Raw genomic sequence first — 25,713 nt, 5'->3', positions numbered from 1 at the left:
GCATGTATTTTGTTTAACATGTCTTTGTCGTTCAATTATGTTTTAAGGGGGGTAGGACGTCAAACGGGCCAACTTGGAGCAGGAGAGGCATCACAGGACATTTTAATTTCCAGTGTCTATACTTTTACAAATAAACTCATAAAACTTTGTCAGCATACCTATAGCAACAAATGCGGCCATTAGTAAGTGAAAAAAAGTTGAAATTTCACTTGTAAAAAAATTACTTCATTATGTTTTCGAAATTCCACTGCTATGAGTGTGAATTCTGAATCCTTCCTGGTCATGCTGACAAAGTTTTATGAATTTAGTTGTAAAAGTATAGACAGTGGAAATTAAAATGTCCTGTGGTGCCTCTCCTGCTACAAATCGGTCCGTTTGACATCCTACCCCGCTTAAAATAGGTCCTCTTTTGAGACACTTGTGTAAATCTGCAACAGCATAAAAAAAATTTCTGTTACCAGTTTTTCACCAGGTCGTGTAAAGATGGACAGAGCCCGAAACATGTCACGAATACTAAATGGGTCCACAAACATCATGAAGCTATTATTTTGCCACCATCCATCTACTTTAATGTTATTTTCATTATTGTGATTATACTGGTTGCCCACCTCTACTGTGACTCAGTCACGTCTACGGTGTTTAAATGGTCCATTACTTTTTTATCGGGGGGGGGGGAAAGTGAGGATAAACTCGCGGTTGTAGATTACGTACTTGTACTTTTCCCTAGATTCTGAATCTGAGGAAATACCTCGGACTGCTCAAGGAAGAGAGTTTCCTAGCGAATGTGAATCTAATTTTGTTTGGACATTTGGTCCTGGGACAACCATACGAGAAGTGAGACAACCTCCCCAAAGTTTCTACCCAAATGTATTTAGCATATGGAAAACAACATAAATAACAAGAGGTTTCCCTTTACTGTCTCAGCTCAGGGTTTTTAGAGACACAATCATCACTGCAATAGTGCAATGAAGTAGTTTATAAAGTTCAAGAACAGAAATTACGCTACATCTTGTTCCTATGGCATCATTAGTGGCATGAAATACTAATATAAATAAGTTTTTTAGCCTGTCACCATAGGAGATGCAACATTCAGTCAAAAAATTAGTAAGTAGATGAGGCAATGCACTTTCAGTTTAGCATAGTGAACTGGCTAACCGTATGGTGGTTATAGTGCGACGATACAGTATTACCAATGTTGATCGAAAATTATACTCAGTACATCATTTATGCTTGTTCAGGCATCAGCAGGAAGCAGAAATATCAAATTCTAAACAAAGGAAAATCCAAGACGGAATATAACAATATTATGAAAAGAATAGTTGCTCTTCACCAAACAGAGGAGATGCTGAGTCACAGATAGGCAGAACAAAAAGATGGTCACAAAATGAGCTTTCACCCATCAAGGTCTTTGTTGAGAAGACACACACACACACACACACACACACACACACACACACACAAAACAGGCTTTAGCTGCCTGAAACTATTGTCGCGCGCACATGCGCGTGTGAGTGGTATCTATTTTTGACAGAGGCCTCATTGGCCAAAAGCTCATTTTGTTCAAAAATGGTTCAAATGGCTCTGAGCAGTATGGGACTCAACATCTTAGGTCATAAGTCCTCTAGAACTTAGAACTACTTAAACCTAACTAACCTAAGGACATCACACACACCCATGCCCGAGGCAGGATTCGAACCTGCGACCGTAGCAGTCCCGCGGTTCCGGACTGCAGCGCCAGAACCGCTAGACCACCGCGGCCGGCAAAGCTCATTTTGTGATCACCTTTTCGTTGCACCTATTTGCGACTCAGCATCTCCGCTGTATGGTGATTAGCGAATATCCTTTTCATAATACTGTTACATAATATAAAATTTAGTGTTTTTTTTATTTTAATATGTCACAAAAGATAGATTTAACTTATATTTTCATATGAATTGATTCTGTTGTCCGTTTCTTCTCTCACTGTGTTGAGGAGCAAATGAATGCCACAGCCAATCTAAGCTCATCTGGTACATGGGTGATCAGCTGGTCGCTATTATGCTTGCTACCCATCCAATGACCGTAAGAAAGTGAACTTCATAATGTAGCATAGGCATCACCCTTTGATGCTTGACAATAGTTTTTGTTAATCTTTAGCAGACTGTAGCAAAACATTATTAAATCCACTTGAATATTTGTAAATTGTATTATTTTCTGTTTACTTGATTCCACAGTCCTGCAACAGTTTACAAATGACATTTTCTGCCTGGACTGTTATTAAACGTATTTATTCACAATTACAATTCTGGTCTATTATGCCATTCTTAAGATACAGCTGCAACACCATAATCTGCTTGAAGACCAGTTCAACTTTAAGAATGCATTCTGTTCTCACAGTATTTTATAAATACAAAATTATTGTTCTTTAAAAAAAAAATATACCTCTTTCAATCTCACTATGAAGTGAGTGAACATATAATCATTCATTTTAAGAGGACACTGCCCTCATGTCAACCATGTTTACATATTCCATATGCATAATAAGACAGGAGTCTTTGTCATTCTTATAAAATAATGTAGCCATTTCACAAAGACGAGAACATTACATGAAAGCAGGTGTCTACAAGAGAATTCACCCTAATTACTGTAAACACATACTGCTGAATTCATGTCCCCCTGTGCACTTAAATTTCCCTGTGCCTCTACTACATGTAGCATTTGACAGCTGAAGTTCTACAAATCTACTGGGTGCCATAGTTTATATCTACAGTGAGAGAGATACTTTCCTACATTATTTCCATGTTATATGTTACATTATTTAGTCAAAACTTACAATTTTCTTTAAAATCATTGTATTTCTATGTGGGAGCACAGAGAAAGATCTTTACTGTGGCAAAAAACATTCTAGGAAACTAACAATGCTAAAGACATACACTAACACAATCATTTGTATATATTCTTGTATGTAGCACATTTCACATCTTGTTTATGGACAGTTACACCTTGACAAAAGAGTCGGTACTAAAAACTGTGTGTCTTGAACGCAGACGATTCATTACAAAATACAATTTTGGATGGCAGCAAAACCCTACCTTAAAAAATTACTTGTAACATTGTACAAGGTGTAGGTACCTAATTTGCTTAAGTAGGTCCTGTGATAGCTTACTTACATCAGTCCACATATACAGGGCTCAGTGCTGAAATTACAATCTTAGCAATACTTCGCATTGTCTATTAGATCATAATTAACCTTTTGTTAATTCTATTTGTTCATGTAAAAGTTTGTCTGGTTGCTTCTTCATGTGATTCTTAATAACTTTTTCCTCCAAAATCTTAAAACACTTTACCTTTCTTTACTTTATGGAAGATCATAAGAAATGTTTCGATAACTGATATTTGGCATCCCCCTCTTCAAAGTATGCTGTAAAACTTGATGTGTTGTGATAGGTTAGCCTTACACGTTCCTGAAGTCTGGTAGAAAATGATCCCCCATTTGACCAACATAGCACTATGAGGATGTCCTGCAGTCTACTGTATACACCCAGAGCTGGAAAGCAGCATAACCTTAATAGCATTATGTTGAATGTTCTGTTTTATATTATTAGTATGGAAGCTAACTGCTGCTTTTGTTTTCTTAAAAGACATACAAAATTTTTCTAACAGTGTTCCAAGATATGGCTTCATAGTGAATCTTGATTATACATTCTTTGCTGCTTCTCTCTCTAGTATAGTTTTATCTTTAATTGTTCTGTGCACTATATTGCATTACTGTTTATACATTCTTATCACCATTCCTGCTCCAAAGCAATTTTTAGTTGCTATATTTTGTAGGAAATTTAATTCTTCTTCGATATCCTGATTATTTAACGGTAAGCTCTTCAGGTGATTCAAAATTGCATGAAAGTATCAATTCTTCTGTGCTGATGACAGGATTGGTTCTGTATTATCAAATCTGTAGTATCTTTCTGATATAAACAAAATTTGTGTTTCGAATTAATGTTTGTCTTAATTTTTTAAGAAGCTGGTACAGTTCCTCTTCTCCAATTTCCTTCGTGAACTTTGCAATTATTCATAATAAGCAAAAATCATGATTGTGAATAAATACATTTAAGGACAGTCCAGCAGAAAATGTTGTCGCTTCGAAAATTTACAGACTGGGTGAGTAAGCAATAATCAGAAAACATTTCAGTAGAAATAACTCATTTTGAACAACACAGCATTATCTAGCTAGCAACATGATTAACAAAATAACAACATTGCAGTCTCTTGAAACAAAAGTACACATAAATTTTCACATCAGTAAAAAGCTGAATATGGCTGACACTATTAACTAGACAAACAAACTGGAATTTATATTCTGAATTAAGCTACTTTGCATCACACAAAACACTGTAATATAAAACATTATCACTATTTAAGCAAAATAGTTGCAAAACAAAATAGAAGGATAATGTTTAAGAACCTGTGAAGTTTCTCGGCCTGGTTTGCTTTTCATTTGGCTCTTTGGTATGTGTGTCGGCAAAGCTCGCACAGGAGTAGTGCTGCTTAAGGCAAGGTATGGCACAGCACTCGAGCTTGCCACAGCAGCAGTCTTTGGTAGGTTAGAATTGATAATTCCATTTGATGGGACACTGACACAACCAGTCAGCTGGCTTGTATGCTGATTCATCAGATTCGGTGCTGATACCACAGATGGAAGGCATACAATTGTAGTCGGTGGGATAACAGTTGCAATGTTAGTCTTTGACACTGTTGGAGTAGGTAACGCTGCAGAAGCATTCTGGGGCAAACCACCCACACTGCTTGTCACCATAGATTCTGCATTTGTAACAGTCTCTGGTGTCAACGTCACTGAAAAATAAAAAGACAGTCTACAACACTTGCAATGATGAAACCTATTAAGATCTTATCTAAAAAAAAAAAAGATAATATGGTCAAACAGAAAGGAGATTATGAATGTAATGTTCACAGATATTATATGTTAGTGAGAGAACAAAAAAGTAAATAGGAGGGAAACAGTATAACTTGGGTGAATTGCGGATCTTCGCCAAACATCAACTTAATTATGTAGTTCATGAATTTATACTACATATTTAGAGTATTTTATATAAAACACAATCAACCAAAAAAGTTAACAATAAGCTGCAATAAATTACCGATCATTGTGGCAGTAACTATTAACGTATGAATACTAAAGAATCAATGCTAAGAAAGATTTCATTTGCTGAAACATAAAACAATACAAAATGAACCAATGTGCTAAATATTTGCATCAATCGAAAGAGCTGTTTTATGTGCATCCAACTAACTTTATCTGCAAATTATATATTCCTGTACTCAAGGGAGTCCAAATGGAATGTGCAGTGAGAAATCACCATTCTGCACATGATGTCACTGTCAAATGTTTGTACTAGAGCTGATAAAAAAACTAAAAGAAAGCACGGAAAGTCATGTTCCATGCAAGAGAATGTCTGAAAAAGGCTCTAGAAACTTTTAAGAACTTGACATCCAAGAAACTGAAGGTGGTTCACTACATGTTAACCGTTTCAATGAGCATCGGAAATGATCAATAGCATCAGCTCAGAGACTGAGTATAAAAGAGAAGAGGACATATGCGATGCAGTGACAATTCACACTCCTTTTAGGAAATGTTATACCTTTTTAAGGAACAAACTCAATTTTCCACTAGCTGGTATTTTAATTTTGAAGAGATGGTCTCGCCCATTCCTTTGTCATCCAAGAATGTTGAGTGACATGGTACATTTGATGAAAGTGAAGGGAAAGGCATTTTCTGACATCATGTGTGGATGACTATATGAACATCAATGGAAATGTGACATTTGATAAAGTGGATGATCAAGTTGCAGACCCACATAGTAACATGTTTGTCATTAGATAGCATGTTTGTCATTATGGTTCAAGGACTTTGTTCCATATGGAAACAGCCAATATTTTATGAACTCACTATTCAGATGACAGCGATGTTGCTAAATTCAATTTTCTGGTGACAGTGGTGTTGCTAAACTCAATTTTTCTCTCACTCCATAACACAGATTAAAGTGTTGGCGCAATAGTTTCTGATTTGGGCCATAAAAGTGTCTTTAACAAACCGCGTATTGATCACATACATTCACATTTCCCCACATCTGCAGTAAATTGCGGAAAAAAATGTGGGTTCCTCATCTGTACAAACTGCTTAGCAGCTGAATTATTCATGATGGCATAAAGCCCTCCTTCAGGTTGTTAATGAATCATATGATATTCTTAATCAAGGGTTCATGTACCCGTAGCTCTCACGAAATGGGAAAAATATAGTGTAGTCAGGTGAATCTGTTTCGAGAAAATGATTTAAAAGTTAGTATTATGCAGGTTTTTGAGGGTCAGAACTGGAGTTGTTTTATGTCAACTTACAAGTTGCCATCCGTCTTCCAAAACATTAAAAGTACCAGATACACCCAGGTCTATCCCCACCCCCCAACTATTGTACAGGCACCATCGCTCTGCATTCTTGTAGAGTGGTTGACAGAAGAAATTAGTGAGTGTTTATGGAATTTACAACAGCTCCAGAAAACAATCCAAGCTAAAATGTAGTTATGCCGTGAAAAGATGCTGGATGGCAACAGGAGGCAACTACTTCTGATCCAGAAAGAACTGCTAACTCTGATTAATTCTTTACTTGCCCTCCTGTCACTCAGCGTTAAGTATATTTTAACAGGATGGCCGAACCACAACTGCATTAAAAATCGTGCAGATTAGAGGTACTGGTTGCTTTTATCAACATCCTCCTCTGAACGAAATGACACCTCACTTGGGTTTGTTGTTTCTGGGAAAGAATGTCCAGGGCATTCCACTGTCAAACACTTCACCTGTGGAACTGGTTGAGAACCAAGAGCAATTCCTGTCAATTACTGCTTTGTGGAATTTTGCAAGGCCATGCTAGATGAGAAAGCAGAGATAAAGGACTTTAAGTTTCTGTTGTGAGATTGCTGCAATGTCTGCTATGTAGGAAGATGCTGAACGCTCAGCAGAAGGTTTTTGGCAGCGAAGAATGATGATACACTGAGGTCATTGTCAAAACAATTATCTTGCCCCACCCAACACCACTCTGAGAATACAAATGGACAAAATTTCTATCACATGAAGGATTGTTAATGCCTTGTGACAAGTGGATGCAACAGATTTCAGAATGCGAGTTTCTATTTAATGAGGTGGACAGAACTGACATTGTCAAAAGAAAAAAATATTTCTTAAAGATTAGCCAGCATGATTTTGTGTACATATCCTCATGCACCACTAGCAGTAATTAAAATATTCTTATGGACTCAAATTTTTATTCGTGTTCACTATCTCAATATGAAACTGAAGACAGAGATAACAGAAGCAAAAGAGAAGTGAAAATCTCATCAGTGGCACTCCTCAATATTCAGAGCAAAAAGTAGCTGCTATAAACTATGCACAAATAGTAAATTTTGCACATTAAATAGCCTTGTTTGTGGTAGTGCAGTGGAGTTTCATGTCCCATTCACACAGTTCTGGTTTGTCACCAACGTCACTCCAACAACCAATAGCAGGCCATTTTGCTTGCCCACATATTTTTTTAAAGAATGTCAATCTGGAGCTCTGGGTCTGGGTTCACTTCTTCCATGGTCTGTCGGTCATCACGGATGTACTCCAGCTTGACGCCAACGCAGAAACTCACCACGTTGGCCTGAGGTTTTGCAACTCCTTCAACATGGGTATTGGGTTATGACATCGATGAAATCCCTTATGAGGCAACATGTCTACTAGCTAGGACTGAACAAGGATGTGGACGCCACAGAAAGCAGCTGTTTGCTTGTGCTCAACACCAGGCTGCTTTGCCTCAATCTTCTGCCTCCACCTCCCCGTTGCCCCTGCATTCATTTGTACTCTGAGTGCCCCTTTCTGGGTTTCATGTGGCTCTTTGTCCTGGACACTTACTCTAACTATCCATAAGTGGTCTGCATGGCATCCACCACAACTTACGCCACAATCAGCATGCTCGTCGGCCCCAAGTCGTGGTAATGGCTTTTAAACAATTCCACACCTCAAAAACAATAAAACATCTATTTAGGCCACTGTTTCGCCCAGCCTACAATGCCGAAGAAGATCGTGTGGTGCAGATTAGTACGCAATTGTTAAAAAGCTGCAGGAGCCAACACCACCATGGCTTCACTCGAAAAGATTCAGAGGACATACAAGACTACTCCCATCCATGACCATAACCCAGTGCAGCTACTCCACGTGCAGCAGCCTCATACTCTCCTCCATCTCCTTGGCCCACTGCCCCGGGAACCCTGGGCCTGTCATGCCAAGTGTTATCCACCAGGCACAGCAGTGTCAACACACTTCTACGGGGGCAAAAGGTGCTTCATTTCTGACTACAGTGGTTACTGCACATGGGTGGTGCCTTACAACAGTTGACACTCCGAAAGGTTTGGAGTGCTGTCATACCAACTGACTCCATCCAAGCCTATCAACTGCACAACTACTGGTGGCTCAATTGGGCCTAAAAAGCAGGCCTTTGTTGGTCCCATAACCACACAGATATAACTTGCGTTCCAGAACACCAGCAGTGGTTCCCTGGAAGAGAGCATGAAGGTGGAGGTTTCACCACAGCCTCTGCACCCTCAGCCGAACACCAACTGTACTACATGTTCACCTTTCAAAGCCCAAAGCATACTCCCGGTCACTTCCAGCCTTCTGCACCCTTTTTAGGGGGGATCTAGTACCCCAGCTGGGTGATTTTGAGAGCCTGCCAGGGGACACAGAATTCAAATGATGGCCACTAGATGGCACTGCTACATACATGAGCTCTAGTTCTGCTGTTGTAGCACTGGCTACAGAGCCAATTAATGCTCACTGCCGTACTGTAAAGCTAGCCCTGTCTTCAGTTGTGATTTCCTTGCCTTGTGTCGTTCTTGCTACACACCATTGTTTTGGTTACAGGATTTGCTATGCCTTCGGTTTTCCTCTTGAATTACTTGTCTGCACAAATTATTCTGATGTGCCATCTCCATTTCCCATCTTTCTCTAGCTGTTGTCCTCCTGCTCACACTCAGTGACTCTGCTGTGCCCCTTGGGTGGTTGGATAGTTTCTGCTGGTTCTTGAGTCATAACCATTCATTCACTATAGGATAACCCTCCACAGTGTGTGTGAAAAACATTCAAAACCTACAGGTTGTTCAGTGATCAATGGTGCAACGTATGTTAGGAATAAAAAGCTCACAGAATACAAAAATAAATGAAGCAAGAGAATACTCTGGAATGGTAAGAGTAATGATGACTGTAATGACAATTAAATGGAGATGAGAAAAACAAGTAGCCACACAAATGGATGACATATGGGCCCAAGAAGACCAGGTCAACCTGACTGACTGGGAGAAAGATATTATAAAACATTCAGGAGCAACATGAATGCACTAAAATGAGTGAGTGAAGCTTTCATACAGCAGGCAATGTCTCAAATGGCTACTGCTGCAGCTGCTAATGATGAATATATTTAGAATACAAACATAGAACTAAATTTAACAGTTACCAATACATGTGCGATTCAAAATATAAAATGGTATTTTAATAATGCAAACAAAATAGGCACCCTCTTACCTGCAGCTGACAGACATGTGTTACAAAGATAAATGCAACAGCATGGGGAAAAAAAAATTAGCAGTCAGTCAACCACCTGCACAAGTACTGATTTTCTATCAGTGACTAGTTGAGAATTCTGGTGTTGCTTGGGTTTTTATTTATAAATGTGCCCAAGACTTCGCACATGCAGAATTTATTTTTGAATTATAAAGCACCTTTGTATACAACATTTGAAGTAGTGTGATTGGGGACAAGAACAAAGAATTCATTAGCTTCACTAACAGGGGAGGGATGGCAGTGCAAAAAGTAGGAGACACTAAGTTCCAGGCCGCAGCACGCAGTGTCTGGCGTTGCACTTTTTTTATGGTCACGGTATAACATAAGATCACTGGGAACTTTACACATTTAAAGCAAAAATTGCAATCTTTTAGGAATAAGTGGGATTCAGTGTATAAATCCACTCACTTGTTCCTCTTCCCGTCAAAATTTCGTTTCTTTGACATTACATTGGAGAGAAGTTAACATCAAGCCTCCATAAGTGAAGGATTCTGATGAGCTAGATAACACATGATGCTTTCGATCAGAATTACATCATGCCCTACTTTTGGAAGGAGTTTCCAAAGAGTGAGTTAAAGCCTGATGTTATCGAGATGCTGTTACATCTCACCTTCATTGTATTTCTAAGACTGCATAGTCCTCTGTCTTTTAGCTATTCTATTGTCTTCAAAAAAATTCAACAGTTTTATAGGCATTTTTATCAAAATGAAATGAGAAGGCACCCAAATCACAAATAAACTTAATAAACTTGCTTTTCTCTAACAAAGCATCTAAATAAAACCCATCAACAGCAACCAAGTAATGATGTAAAGTTTTTAATATACAAAGCAAAATCAGTAAACCCGTGTATCCTACCCAAGTAAATTCAATGTTAATTTGTATTTGTAAAGATGAGATTGTGGCATCTAATTCTGTCACTGATGTAAACTTTCAAAAATAAGTCTGCCCCTGAGTTAAAAAAAAAAAAAAAAACTATCAGCACAATCTATTGATTCTTTTGTTTACTATGCCATGATGGTTAAACATCTTAACTACTTAGCTGAGCAGATGATTTTAGATAGAATGTTTACAAGTTTATACAGTTTGCTGAGCAGGTGATTTTAGGCAGAATGTTTACAAGATTAAATAGTTTCAAAAGTATTTCCGCCCATCTTTACCACAGAATTCTTAGAGGCATTTCTGTGACATGGAAAGAATGATGGCTCTACCTGTTTCTGGACCCCATAGACTCTCTGTTGATTCACTATACAATTCATACACACCAGATGGTAATAACAAACTGATGTAAAAATAACAAACTGATATAAGCATCAAGAGTAATGTCATTTAACCCTTACAAGCTGTCAACATAAGCTTTTCGAACCTCAGTAGTAGCCATTTCCATTACAATATTCTGATGGTTAACAATTCATCTCAAACTGTCACATGTTAAACCAAACCCATCTCCCAAATATTTGTAGGTATTATAACTAATAATAAGAATAGTAATAATAATACACAAACCTTCTAATTCCAATTTTACACCTTGACTTGTTGGATAGTCAGCATACTGTGACTGCACAGATTTATTCAGCCCCTCCTGGTCCGATGTTACTGCTACCATAGATGGATCCATCTTTACGGCATACGGCCAGTCCACTGATAGGCCGTCCTCAGAAGCAACAGGAAATGTTCCTTCCTCTAACCTCACTTCCAGTTCCTCCTGCATCGGAATTACCTCTACTTCATCAGCAGCTTCTCCATCTTCAATTACCCTTAATGCTACAGGAACAGGAACTGGGACTGCCTCCAACGCAACAATAGGCACCTCTGTACTTGAATCAACATCCCAGCAACAGCCATCTCCACTAGAAACAGTTGTGGCAAAAAGGGCTGTCTGATTTTCTTCAACATCATCTTCTGCATCATCGTCATCGTCATCTTCATCCTCCTCCTCCTCCTCCTCCTCATCATCATCGTCTTCTTCTTCATCGTCGTCGTCATCGTCGTCGTCATCATCGTCGTCGTCATCATCTTCCACTTTGTTCATATCTGGTTCGGAGCTTGTGGGTTCAACAGTCACAGCGTGCAATGGTTTTCCTGGTACACACGCACTTTCCTCAAGGCTGGCAGTTACTTCAACTTTGGTGACAACACCTGAGCTACCGAACAATTCACTACTGTCAGTTCCAGCATGGGAAACACAGTTCTGATCATAAGGAACACTATCAGATGTCTGCGAGGTCACATTATTAGCAATGTCCACTTCTTTCAATTCTTCTTTTATATCCCCTAATGTTACAGCACTATTCACAGTTACCATTTCCATTTCAGAGTCAATAATTCCTCTGTTAGTATTGTCTGCTTCACATTTCTCAACAGAAAACTCACTTCTTGTAACAAGCTCAATCATCACATTTGTTTTCGAGTCTGTCAAATTTTGACTGTCACATTCTTCACTTTTTACGATATCATCACACATCTCACACTCAACAGAAATTTGAGACTCCAATTCCAGAGGAATGTCCGTACTAACATCTAACTTATTGTCTTTAATATCATATTTAGTATCCTGTTCATCACACTTAAAACTTGGTCCAAACTCACTGAAAAGATGACTATCACTAAATAATTCCCCTTTGTTTTCACTTTTAATGTCCTCTTTATTTTCACTTTCAACTTCATCTCTGCTTATAGTATTAAACTCCTCTCTGCTTACAGCGCTAATCTCATCTCTGCTTAAAGTGCTGACCTCATCCCTACTTTCAGAGCCAACGTCAGCCCTGCTACCAGAGCCAACGTCAGCCCTGCTACCAGAGCCAACGTCAGCCCTGCTACCAGAGCCAACGTCAGCCCTGCTACCAGAGCCAACGTCAGCCCTGCTACCAGAGCCAACGTCAGCCCTGCTACCAGAGCCAACGTCAGCCCTGCTACCAGAGCCAACGTCAGCCCTGCTACCAGAGCCAACGTCAGCCCTGCTACCAGAGCCAACGTCAGCCCTGCTACCAGAGCCAATGTCAGCCCTGCTACCAGAGCCAACGTCAGCCCTGCTACCAGAGCCAACGTCAACCCTGCTACCAGAGCCGACGTCAACCCTGCTACCAGAGCCGACCTCAACTCTGCTAGCAAAGCTGACCTCAACTCTGCTAGCAAAGCTGACCTCAACTCTGCTAGCAAAGCTGACCTCAACTCTGCTAACGGAGCCAGAATCATCACCACTAACAGAGCCAACCTCATCTCCACTAATGGAGTCAACCTCATCTCGGGTAATAGAGCCAACCTCAACTTGGCTAACAGAGCCAACCTGACCCCTGCTAACCTCCTCTCCGCTTCCACAGCTAATTTCCTCTCTGCTTACAATGTTAACCTCCTCCCTGCTTCCACTGCTAACCTCATCACTGCTAACCTCCTCTCTGCTTCCACTGCTAACCTCGTCTCCACTTCCATTGGTAACCACCTCCCTGCTTCTACTGCTAACCTCTCTGGTTCCACTGCTAACCTCCTCTCTGCTTTCACTTTTAACTTCACTAAATTCAACAAGTAGATCTATATGTTCGTTACTGACTTTAATTTCAATTGGCATTTCACTTAAGCTCACAGTTCCACTAGCAATAGTCTTGACTGTGCATTCTTCAATTTTTATTTCACTTTCTTGTTGCATATGAACATCTGATGAACCATCAACTATTTCTTGGATTTCATTCTCAGACAACTTTGTATCAACAACTTCTGGAACATCATTTTCTTCACACTCCATAGCAGTCAGGTACTGATTACTATGTTGTTCTTTGCTTTCTGTAGTACTCTGGCTGTCACAATCTACAGATTCTTTAAGAAACACATCTTTGTCAGATGTCAGAACATCAACAGTTTCACCTGCCACATCAATGCATTCACCGGATAGTGTTTCATGTTCTGGAACATCACTTGGTGCTACTTCATTGTTAAAACTCAGTTCATTGAGCACACCAAGTTTTTCTTCATTATCTTCAAATTCCTCAGCACTACTTTTAGGACGATCCAGTTCCAAATTGCTTTCAGGAGTATCAGTTTCACATGATACACTGGCTGGAGCAGCTTCATTAAAGCTAATATCTGAAATTTAGAAAAAAGAAATTTAGTTACAGGACACATTAAAATAAAAAAAAGACCACAACAACCTCTTAATGGATAAAACTCTACTGAGTAGAGAAACTGGTACTGTTGAAGTATTCAGTTACTACATGCCCTTACCAAATCATACAAAATGATATGCCAAATCACAAATATAATGAAACAAAAACCAGTAAAAACAAAACACAACTTCATTAAACATTCACCACTAATCAACCATACAGTGAAACCACCATTACAATATTCCATCACAGCAATAGTTTATGGATGCAGAAGACGAAGTGAGATTTGCTTCCAAACTTTCTTAATTTCTCTTGGCATGCAGTGAATTGCATGTGGACCCTTATCATCACAGTGCTTAATATTGTAACATAAACAGAGAACTGGAGAGACAGCCATAGTTACTTGCTGGAAAACTGTTGTAACAAAAGAAAAACACCTACCACTCTTTGACTCCTGTGGACTCGAGGCTCTCAACTTCTTTGAGGTCCGTTGAGAGTAGCATTCCGGACTTTCGAGGCCCCTCTTCTCTGTGCTACTGGTTACTGCCAAATCTGCTACTTTACAAGCTACAGCACTATCCACCTCTTCCCTGTAGCTTGCAATTGCTCTCGTAACTGCACCAACTGTTCTTAATCGCCTTGCACACGTCTGTACAGGTTTACTGTGACGTCCTCCACCAACTGATGTTGATGGCCTTAGCTTTATAGTTGTTTTCAATGGTGGTCTTACTGGACTCGGAAGCATAAGAGGTATATTTTCCGATCTCACATCTTGCTTTTCACCCCAAATAGGTTCAAAGTGTTTAAGCTGTAGCAAAAAGTAGTAACATGAGGAATTACAAAAAGAAGGTAAAATTTTACCACAGAAAATTTATGTATGAACAACAGCTTCCACATGTTTTTTGTGTGTGTTTTTCTGGTACCGACATAGCAATGCACACTAATTCTAAAAACATACAAATTGATTTAATGTAACCTAATTAACTCTTAGCTTACACAAATTAAACACTACAGGTTAAAAAATATGTTGACATTGCTACACTGGTGCAAATAACCACATAAAAAGACACCTGTAGATTCAAAAGAAAAGAAGTATCTGAAGGTGGGTCACCAGGATCTGAAATGTCATAGTGCAAAATTCAAATAAAGTTATTTTGGGACAAAGTGGAATTTATAAATAAATTTACTTATTTAAACAAAAAAGTTTTTATTACTTTAAAATAAATAATAAATGTGTTATTTTTACTGTTTGCTACTCGTAAGAGTTACTGATAACCTTACTATAGTGGTGCACACTTAAGAAGGAGCAGTGTAACACATGTTACTCCAGCAAATAGCATCTTTCTACTCCGTCTGCCTATAGAAAGTGCATCGGGATGCATGTAGACATTTAGCACTGATTTTCTTTTTAGTTTGAGTATGGTGTAGTTACTCAGCCAGTATAGCATTCATTACAGATGGCATAGAGCAAACACAAGTATTATATAAAAAATTACAAAGATAGTTTTCTGGCCACAAAATTTCTGACAGGCAGAGTCAGAAGCAGATACACTGCATTACCAGTTACCAGTGTAGGCTGCAGCTCCACTGTGAGACATGGGACTAAGACAGAGAGCACACTGGCACCACTGAAAAGTGTTCTCTGTCTCTCTCCCTGCACAGAATATGTCACACTGCTCCCTTCTCATGTGCATCCCACTATAACTATGGATATTAGCAGCTCATTTCTGCAAGTTGTGATATTACTGATACACCGGAAAGTTCTAGATGTTAATGCATGCCTAGAGTTGGTGACAAGAGATTAAATGTGATGGTTGTACCCCAACCCAGTTAAAAGTCAATTTTGAAAAAGGAATAGTTTAAAAGTGGTATACGTTTCGAGCCGTGGAGATAACAGAGTTCATGGATAGTATTTTTGTGAAAATTGTGAAGAATCCTTAGGTTTTGTCAAGTTGAAGTCTGCTGAGTGATAGGTGTCTGGCAGCTATTTGTGGTACATGGAAAATGAATTTCTTTGTAGGTAACATTGTTTAAAACCTTGGATATTGAAAGAAGTCAAACCTTGGATATCAAAAGAAGACTTACAGCTGTGTGAAGCAACAGAATAATTAATATTTTCCAAACAAAACCATAATGAAACACGCTGATATACGTGGCTAAGTGGAAAGTGCATTATTTAACTGAGTAAGACTAATTACAGCCAATTGTAATTGCTCAGAGCTAAATAAATAGTGTTCAAACAGAATGACTTATTATTACTTAACAATTGTTACATGTGGTTCTCTATAATTATTGGATGCACAACACAGAATGGTTGTAGGCACATGATTTCCTGGGATAGCAACCTGTGCATCAGATGCAATGAAATCCTTCACTCATGTTATTGCTGTAAGTTAAGTGATCATTTATGAAATGAATATGTACAAATACATAAGGGGGCTTTATGTGCTGCAGCCATTACTGTCATAAATCTTGGGATGCTGCTAATAAATTAAACATAATCTATCTCATAGCTTTTTCTTTCTTCTGCTTTTTTAGTAGTTAGACAAAATACTTCTACAAATTTGTAAAACTGTGTGCAGATGAAAGAAAAGAGTTTTCAGTAATAAGGAAATACCTGCAGTCAAACACAAATCATTTCCAATATGCTTTGCACTTCAGAATGTATGATACATATCTACATCTACATCTACATTCATACTCCGCAAGCCACCCAACGGTGTGTGGCGGAGGGCACTTTACGTGCCACTGTCATTACCTCCCTTTCCTGTTCCAGTCGCGTATGGTTCGCGGGAAGAACGACTGTCTGAAAGCCTCCGTGCGCGCTCTAATCTCTCTAATTTTACATTCGTGATCTCCTCGGGAGGTATAAGTAGGGGGAAGCAATATACTCGATACCTCATCCAGAAACGCATCCTCTCGAAACCTGGCGAGCAAGCTACACCGCGATGCAGAGCGCCTCTCTTGCAGAGTCTGCCACTTGAGTTTATTAAACATCTCCGTAACGCTATCACGGTTACCAAATAACCCTGTGACGAAACGCGCCGCTCTTCTTTGGATCTTCTCTATCTCCTCCGTCAACCCGATCTGGTACGGATCCCACACTGATGAGCAATACTCAAGTATAGGTCGAACGAGTGTTTTGTAAGCCACCTCCTTTGTTGCTGGACTACATTTTCTAAGCACTCTCCCAATGAATCTCAACCTGCTACCCGCCTTACCAACAATTAATTTTATATGATCATTCCACTTCAAATCGTTCCGCACGCATACTCCCAGATATTTTACAGAAGTAACTGCTACCAGTGTTTGTTCCGCTATCATATAATCATACAATAAAGGATCCTTCTTTCTATGTATTTGCAATACATTACATTTGTCTATGTTAAGGGACAGTTGCCACTCCCTGGACCAAGTGCCTATCCGCTGCAGATCTTCCTGCATTTCGCTACAATTTTCTAATGCTGCAACTTCTCTGTATACTACAGCATCATCCGCGAAAAGCCGCATGGAACTTCCGACACTATCTACTAGGTCATTTATATATATTGTGAAAAGCAATGGTCCCATAACACTCCCCTGTGGCACGCCAGAGGTTACTTTAACGTCTGTAGACGTCTCTCCATTGATAACAACATGCTGTGTTCTGTTTGCTAAAAAATCTTCAATCCAGCCACACAGCTGGTCTGATATTCCGTAGGCTCTTACTTTGTTTATCAGGCGACAGTGCGGAACTGTATCGAACGCCTTCCGGAAGTCAAGAAAAATAGCATCTACCTGGGAGCCTGTATCTAATATTTTCTGGGTCTCATGAACAAATAACGCGAGTTGGGTCTCACACGATCGCTGTTTCCGGAATCCATGTTGATTCCTACATAGTAGATTCTGGGTTTCCAAAAACGACATGATACTCGAGCAAAAAACATGTTCTAAAATTCTACAACAGATCGACGTCAGAGATATAGGTCTATAGTTTTGCGCATCTGCTCGACGACCCTTCTTGAAGACTGGGACTACCTGTGCTCTTTTCCAATCATTTGGAACCCTCCGTTCCTCTAGAGACTTGCGGTACACGGCTGTTAGAAGGGGGGCAAGTTCTTTCGCGTACTCTGTGTAGAATCGAATTGGTATCCCGTCAGGTCCAGTGGACTTTCCTCTGTTGAGTGATTCCAGTTGCTTTTCTATTCCTTGGACACTTATTTCGATGTCAGCCATTTTTTCGTCTGTGCGAGGATTTAGAGAAGGAACTGCAGTGCGGTCTTCCTCTGTGAAACAGCTTTGGAAAAAGGTGTTTAGTATTTCAGCTTTACGCGTGTCATCCTCTGTTTCAATGCCATCATCATCTCGGAGTGTCTGGATATGCTGTTTCGAGCCACTTATATTTTATACTGAAATTTTACAACATTACACACACATGTACTCATTAATTCACAAATGCTATTCACAAAATTCTTATAGATTCCCATACCGAACAAGAAATTGATATTCGATACTCTCACAGCTATGTGAAGTTGGGGGGGGGGGGGGGGAGGGGGGGGGGCAAAACTGTCATCAACTCAAAGGTTGGTTTGAGCACCACAATGCTTTACAAGCCATGGTCATACTGGGAGGTGATATGCACTTGCCTTCCTATGAATTTTGAAATGACACCCAGCCCACTGTAGGGAGACCTACCGTTTAATGTGAACTCTGGACCATGGTACAACTTGGCATTTTTTCCACATCAGCAATTATTGCCAGAGATGAAAGAAAGTGGTAAGTGACATATAAAAACAGCAGGACTGATAAGGCATCAAAGCCCAGACCTTTAGATTGGCATTCTGGCAATTAAACATAAAAATCTAAGAAGACCTACAGAGAAAAAGCCATTTGCAGTTAACCAACACCTCACACGTCAGTCACACTGACCGCCAAGAGTACCTCCCCTTCGACAGCTGTCACCCGTTCAATGTCAAAAAGTCTCTTCCATACAGTCTTGTCACCCATGCACACCGCACCTGCAGTCGAAAGCAGGAGTTGTTGAAATATATGGATAATCTCACCAGAGCTTTCACTGGCAGAAAATATTCTAGCCTGTTCATCCATAAACAGATCTCCTGTGCTATCTCATCATCTGACACCAGTAACCCAGTTAACCAGCCACCGACCACCACTCCTAATCCCCCAGTATCACCCTGGCCTTGAAAAGCTCAATCACACCCTTCACCAGGGCTTTGACTCCATTTTGTCGTGCCTTAAGATGAGGGATGTCCTACGCAAAATCCTATCCACATCACCCAAAGTAACGTTTCGTCGCCCACCAAACCTACAGAATATACTTGTCCATCCCCACTCCAATACTGTTCCCAGTACTGCGCCCAACTGTCTTGTGGCTGGACAAAATGCAAGACCTATCCCATACATCCACCTGCCATCTCCTACTGCAGCCCAGTCACAGAGATCTCCTACACAATAAAAGTCAGAACCACGTATGAAAGCAGCCATGCTACATATCAGATACATTGCAATTACTGTACAGCATCATATGTGAGCATGACAAGCAACTAACTGTCCACTCACATGAAAGGCCACCGCCAAACTGTGGCAAACCTTAAACTTGACCATTCAGTTGCCAAACATGTTGCACACCCCAACACTAATGACTTCAACAGTTGCTTCACTACACAGGGCATTTAGATATTCCTTCTCTCTCTCTCTCTCTCTCTCTCTCTCTCTCTCTCTCTCTCTCTCTCTCTCCCTCCACCCCTCCCATGCCCCACGTCCTGCCCTGCATTTTTCCACCACTCTCCCTTACACACTCCCCTCCCCATCCCTCTCTTCACCATCACTTTCATTTCTTCTACTCCCTTTGTTCCTTCTTCCCTCTATCTCCTATACGCTCTACTCTCTGAACTCTTTTCATATAGTTGTCCAGCTGCTAAGTCATCTGGTGAAAGGTCTACCACACCTCCATTTACTCAGGCAACTGCTTTTGATAATCGATAATCAGTCTCACTGCTATCAAGAGCATGTACATTTGTGTGTGTGTGTGTGTGTGTGTGTACTCTTACTAGAAAAAAGAGCAATGGTTCCGAAGCTAGTGCTAATTGTTTTTTACTGTGTATTTCTGCACGCTACACACCAATCCTGCTTATTTTATGCATTCTTCTTTTACTGATATTCTTGAGTATAGGTGGCTACAAATCTCAAAAGTCATTAGGTATCAGACTGTCTGCTCTCATTCCCACAGCTACCTGTGTAAATGACAGAGAATTCACACAGTACACACGATCAAGGTGATCACATAGATTGCATTAAGATCCATGAGGTACAGGCAAGTTCTTTCCATTCTTTGTCTATTCTAGTCATTCAAGCATACTTCTAACCATGTAAGAATGTATGTTATTATGAGTTTTTAATATCACTCTCCAAAGGAAAGGCAACCATTAGTTGTGCGTCTTAATGATTTGAGGTGGATTTTTAAACAAAATGACCAAACATTTGTTACAAATGGATTAATACCATGAAACATTGTTGACACTATAATGTCGCCGCCACTGAAACATGTTGTTCCAGCAATGGCTTCAGGGAGAGCCGACCTCGAATTTGGGTTATGCCTCCCTGTGCTAGGGTTTCATGACAGACCTTCCATGAGTTATTTGACAGTGTTAGTTTTCCCTGAAACTCACATCGGAGCTGTACCATAAACTGTACTGTTATCCATTCTTGCAATTATCCAGAGTAAACAAGTTATCATTTCCACTCTACTTGACGGCAGTTATTCCTTTGTGCACCTAAAACAACACTTGCATTTTTGCCTAAGAATAAGTAACTGAAATTCTTAAAGTTGGCACAAGACAGTGCTACTATATGATGTTGACTAATGAGTACACTTGGATTATGAGAACTAATTATTTTGCGACAGCACTATTGTATCAAACTCTCTTGGACTTCTTTCCATGTCAGTTCCCTCAACTGACTTGGCAGGAAGCCTGAAGAATGTTTTATACAAAGTTGCACTATAATTAAAAACTACATTTCAAAAGCCCCTATCCTCTCTGTACCACTTGCACATTGGTTACCTCACGACAAAGCAGCCACTGCAAGTGACCTCATCTAACTATTGTAAAGAATGTTCTTCCTTTGTTTCCAAGTTGTTCTCAGAAATCCATGGTGGCCATGGGCATTTTCATTCGGACTTCTAAGCATGATTACTCTGGTTTCACCTGTCTCCTTGTAATTTTCTAACATTGTTAACAAATATATAAACATTTCAGCGGTCACATGAAACTTCTTAAATGAATTATCACACAATTATATTTCTTATCATAACACCTCTGAGAGCTTGTGGAAACAAAGGAAAGTTGTGTACAGTCTGATTAAAATTACTTGACAATCGAAGTCCACCAAATGCCACTACAGTGTTACCACATCAGCTGCTGGCTACCACTCGGTTATAGGCAACACAGAAACACGGTAGGTCACTTCACAAATGGTGTTAATGTATAACACAGAGCAATGTTGAAAGTGGCCATTCTGAGATGCAACAGAAATGTGATATGCTCTTTTGACAGCAGATTTTAAGTGATCAATGAATGAACTGTAGCAGATGATGCATTCTTTAACTCTGTATGTAAACCTGTCCTAACCTAACCACAACCTTATGATGTGCAATATATCCGAGGATACGACGGCTGCAACTATGGTTTCTGAAGCAGAAGAGTTGTTACTGGACAGAGAAAACTAAAGAGAAGTTCCCTTTACTCTATGATGCAAACAAATAAACCAATATGTTAAAAAAAGATTAATGATCTCTTCTAACTAAACACCAAAGACCACATTTGAAAGATGTGTGTTTTCTTCAATTTCTTTCATTCGTTATAATCATATACTATAGTCTGATTAAAATTACTTGATAGTTGACACTACATGTGCTGGAACTGGTTTCCTGCAATCGGAGCACTCGACATCACACCGATACTGTTTGCCGTTGCCAAACTGCCACAACAATTATCAGTTGACTTTGAATTCCTTGTCTGACTTTCTTTCTTGATGTGTTTGGATCCTGAATCATAGGTCTGGTCCTTTTATTTCATATTTCATCACATTTGATAACACACCAGAACCAGAAACAACACACACACACACACACACACACACACACACACACACACACACACACACACACACACACACACAAAATAATGGAAATAAAATACACCCACGGCATTCACACCTCTAACCAAAGCCAAGATGCAATTCAACGTCACAGACACAGTTATTGTAATTACAGAATCACAGAGATCGGCTTGCATTGGAAAGCTTCTCACAACATTCATAAAGCCGAATTTTAGAATGTTGCAGTTCATCGTTGTGACTGGATCGTCATTGATTATCATATTAACCCAATATGTAAGAGGTCACAGCTTTGAATTTCGTCATAAGCCCCAAATTTCTTTTTTTATTTCTACCTCTAATCAAGAGTTCATTGATATTTTTTCTATTAATTGTTTAAAATGTAATTTATTCTATTTGTAATTCTTTGCCATCATTTTCATTATCATAGCGACTATTATATTTGCTCTTACGTTTCTTCCTGTCACTTTTCTCGTCTGGAATCTGCTTGTGTCACCTATAATCTGCAACCACATGCCAATGAGGAAAGCTCATCGGTTGGTAAGGCGACAGCTCTTATAGTTACAGGTAACCAATGACAGATTAGTTTGCTTTTAGCGTTGAAACTGAATTTTGAGTTTGCTCGCAGAGCCTAGGTTTAATCACCATGGACAATGTGATTAAGATTTCACTGATGCCGCATATTGTTGACCACTGTTCTCTTGGATATATTGCACATCATGAGGTTGTGATTAGGTCACTTAAAATCAGCTGTCTATAGGGCATTTCACATATATCTCACACCTTGGGACAGCCACTTCAAACATTGCTCTGCGTTACACATTAACATCATTTGTGAAGTGACCTGCCACGTTTCTGTGTCACCTATAACTAAGTGGTAGCCAGTAGTTGATGTGGCAACACTGTAGCAGCACGTGACAGAAGTCAATTGTCAAGTAATTTTAATCAGACTGCACACAACTTTTCTTTGTGATCACAAGCTCTTAGAGCTATGTCAAGCAGATATATTACACAATGAAGAAATGTCTCTCTATACACATTCAACATATTCTCTTTCCTATATGTAACAGTGGATTTTTCAACTGGGGCAGTATTTGCAAACTGCATTCCACATATCACTGTTTCACTTTATTCATGGCAAACTGAGGGAAAATATGAAGATGTCGTCATTTTACTTGGCATAAGTTCTTTATGAGACTACAGTATGTTATTTATCGTAGGGGATAAAATAAAGGGAGATCAAACAGTTTCCATCTGCAGGCGTAGCTGTAGTGTATATGCAATGCAGTGTGAGTCCAATGTGCGTATGTAAGCCGCAACATGTAGGCACTCATCTTTCAAATGTGCATGCAGTAAATGTGAACTATAGCAAAGATATTACCCAATGGGCCCAAACAGGAACAACTTGCTGTTTTTCTTTTCTTGACTGCTGAGAGACAAACACCAGCAGACATCTATCAGAGAATTAAGAATGTTTATGGGACATTATGTCAAGTTCCGTGCTAGGTGCTGCTGCTCCATGGTGATGCAAGTTCCCATACCACAAATGTTGCAATGCAGAAGTGGAGACACTCACTCAAGCACCTGCCCTATAGTCTTGATCTCTTCCCATGGAATTATCATGCCTTCGGTCTCTTGAATTAGGCCTTAATGTGTCAATGTTTCCTGTCAGATGAGGATGTGCAGCAGGCAGTGTTGGGTTTCTTCATGCAGCAGGGCACAGTGTTTTACAAAATGAGTACCTTCAACATGGTGGGTCAATTGGATGATTGTCTCAATGCTCACGGCAATTTTGCCTGACTGGCTTACCAATTTTTTACTGTATGGCCTTCACATGGAAACTTTTTGACTGACACTTATACATAACAGAAATACAACTAATATGGGTTAAAAGATTGGACCAGAAACCCAAATCATACAATTACAGTAGAACAACATTCCTGGAGTAGAGATTTTGTTAGCCCAATATGAAGTTGCAAATGTTGCACAATGAAAGAGGCTGTTTTTCCCCTACATGAAATCTGTTGTCACGAATGCTAACATACAATAACGTTCATAAACATAGAGGAGGCGTTGAGTGCAGACAAGCACACTGAAAAGACTACTGAACATTTAAGCTTTTGGCCAAAACGCCTTCTTCGGAAACAGAAAGCATATATACATACACACAAGCACAGCTCTCACACACAGCTGCTGTCTCCAGCTGCTGTTGTCCAACTGTGGACTCTTAACTGCATCTGAAATGAGCAGTAATATGAGATAGGTTGTGGGGATAAGGAGGAGGCATGGGGGGGGGGGGGAGAAGAAAGGATAGCAGGGTAGGGATGGAGGAAGGTATTGTACTGCCTGTGAGAGCCTGCAGGGACATGATGGGGACAGGACAGAGCTGCTAGTTGCAGAGCAGGTGCCCCGTGGTATTGGCTGCTGGAGAGGCGGGAGAAAGGGAGCGAAAATGGGAGAGAGGATAGGAGAGAAACAGAGAAGTGGAACAGGCTAGTACAGGCTGTTCCAGCTCATGAGCTCCATGCTGAGTTGCGGAGCGCTCCCTGCTCCACAGAGCACTGTCACTCACTGTGAACAATCAAATGGTTCAAATGGCTCTGAGCACTATGGGACTCAACTGCTGTGGTCATTAGTCCCCTAGAACTTAGAACTACTTAAACCTAACTAACCTAAGGACATCACACACATCCATGCCCGAGGCAGGATTCGAACCTGCGACCATAGCAGTCGCACGGTTCCGGACTGCGCGCCTAGAACCGCGAGACCACCGCGGCCGGCTGTGAACAATCAAATGGGTCGGTGACACATGGCATGACAGGTGGCACGGCATGCCTTTTGATCAACCTGCAGCACCTTACATGATCGCCAACATCAGCAGCTATGATGCAGTGACATGACTACCTCGGGAATACAGGAAGTTAAGGAAATAAATGAGAAATAACTGTTTTGTTTTAAAAGAAATTGTATATGTTTATTGGGTGTCTGAAATTATACATTTTTGCCATATCGACAGCAAAGTGTCGCAGCGTTAATGTGGAGAATGGCCTTCAGTGTCGCATCCTAAAGAAAAGATCGTACCTTGGTTTTTATTTTTTCCATTGTTGAGAAAAGCTGCCCACAATTATTCATAGATTCAAACAAGCACGTGATGTGTGGGGTATTTTTGTGGTACTTTTCCTGTTTTTTGCTGTAAGAAGGATACTACTGTGACAAATTAAGCATGTAAGCATGTTGTAGTATCTGTCTTTCATCAAAATTGAATTTTGCTAACCAGTAACTTCCAACTGGAGTGCAAACAGTAAATCATCAGGTGAAACCGAGACTGCTGAAGAACTTCATTTCTACTTTAAAAATGCTGAACTGTCGGAATCATGTTTCAAGAACATGATGAGCTGCTTTATCTTGGCTTGATAATCGCCAAAACTGGTACCTTCTGGTAGTTTTAAAGAAGCCAGACAACTGAAGAACGTTAAAATTCCGTCACCTATCTGCTTCTCAAACAAGCATAACTTTTCCATGAATGCTCCGATTAGGTCTTGCATGTCTACTAATGCTGCTCTTTGCCCTGAGCGATTTAAATAATTCACATGCATTTTTATGTCAGCTACGAATGCTCGAGTTCTGATGTCCATTTTAAATCTTTCAGACAGTGTGTTTCTTCTCCTTTCATTTTGAGAAAAAGAGGTATTTCCTCATGAATGGTAAAGAAAACATCAAGAACTTTTCCCTGACTAAGCCAAGGAACTGTGCTGTGGTAAGGTATGTCCCATACTTCAGGGTGTATACGTGGACAAGGAAAAAAAATTCCCGGATTTCCCGGTTAAAAATACACATTCTCTCAGGTGATAGTATATTTTTC

The 25,713-nt window shown here is 39.9% G+C and overlaps 1 protein-coding gene across 1 annotated transcript in view; it reads right to left on the bottom strand.

The window, feature by feature from the left end:
• Positions 1–25,713, bottom strand: part of LOC126237039 (uncharacterized) — a 190,110-nt gene that overhangs the window by 100,337 nt on the left and 64,060 nt on the right. The window contains exons 6-8 of the mRNA XM_049946800.1: positions 14,178–14,544; positions 11,146–13,716; positions 4,442–4,830 (exon numbers count right to left, since the gene is read on the bottom strand). Coding sequence (XP_049802757.1) covers positions 4,442–4,830; positions 11,146–13,716; positions 14,178–14,544 — 3,327 coding nt within the window. The remainder of the gene's footprint in view (positions 1–4,441; positions 4,831–11,145; positions 13,717–14,177; positions 14,545–25,713) is intronic.

The sequence above is a fragment of the Schistocerca nitens genome, chromosome 2 (genome assembly GCF_023898315.1).
Source record: "Schistocerca nitens isolate TAMUIC-IGC-003100 chromosome 2, iqSchNite1.1, whole genome shotgun sequence".
Lineage (NCBI taxonomy): Eukaryota > Metazoa > Arthropoda > Insecta > Orthoptera > Acrididae > Schistocerca > Schistocerca nitens.
Note: the sequence above shows the minus strand (reverse complement) of the source record. Positions and strands in the feature narration are given on the sequence as shown.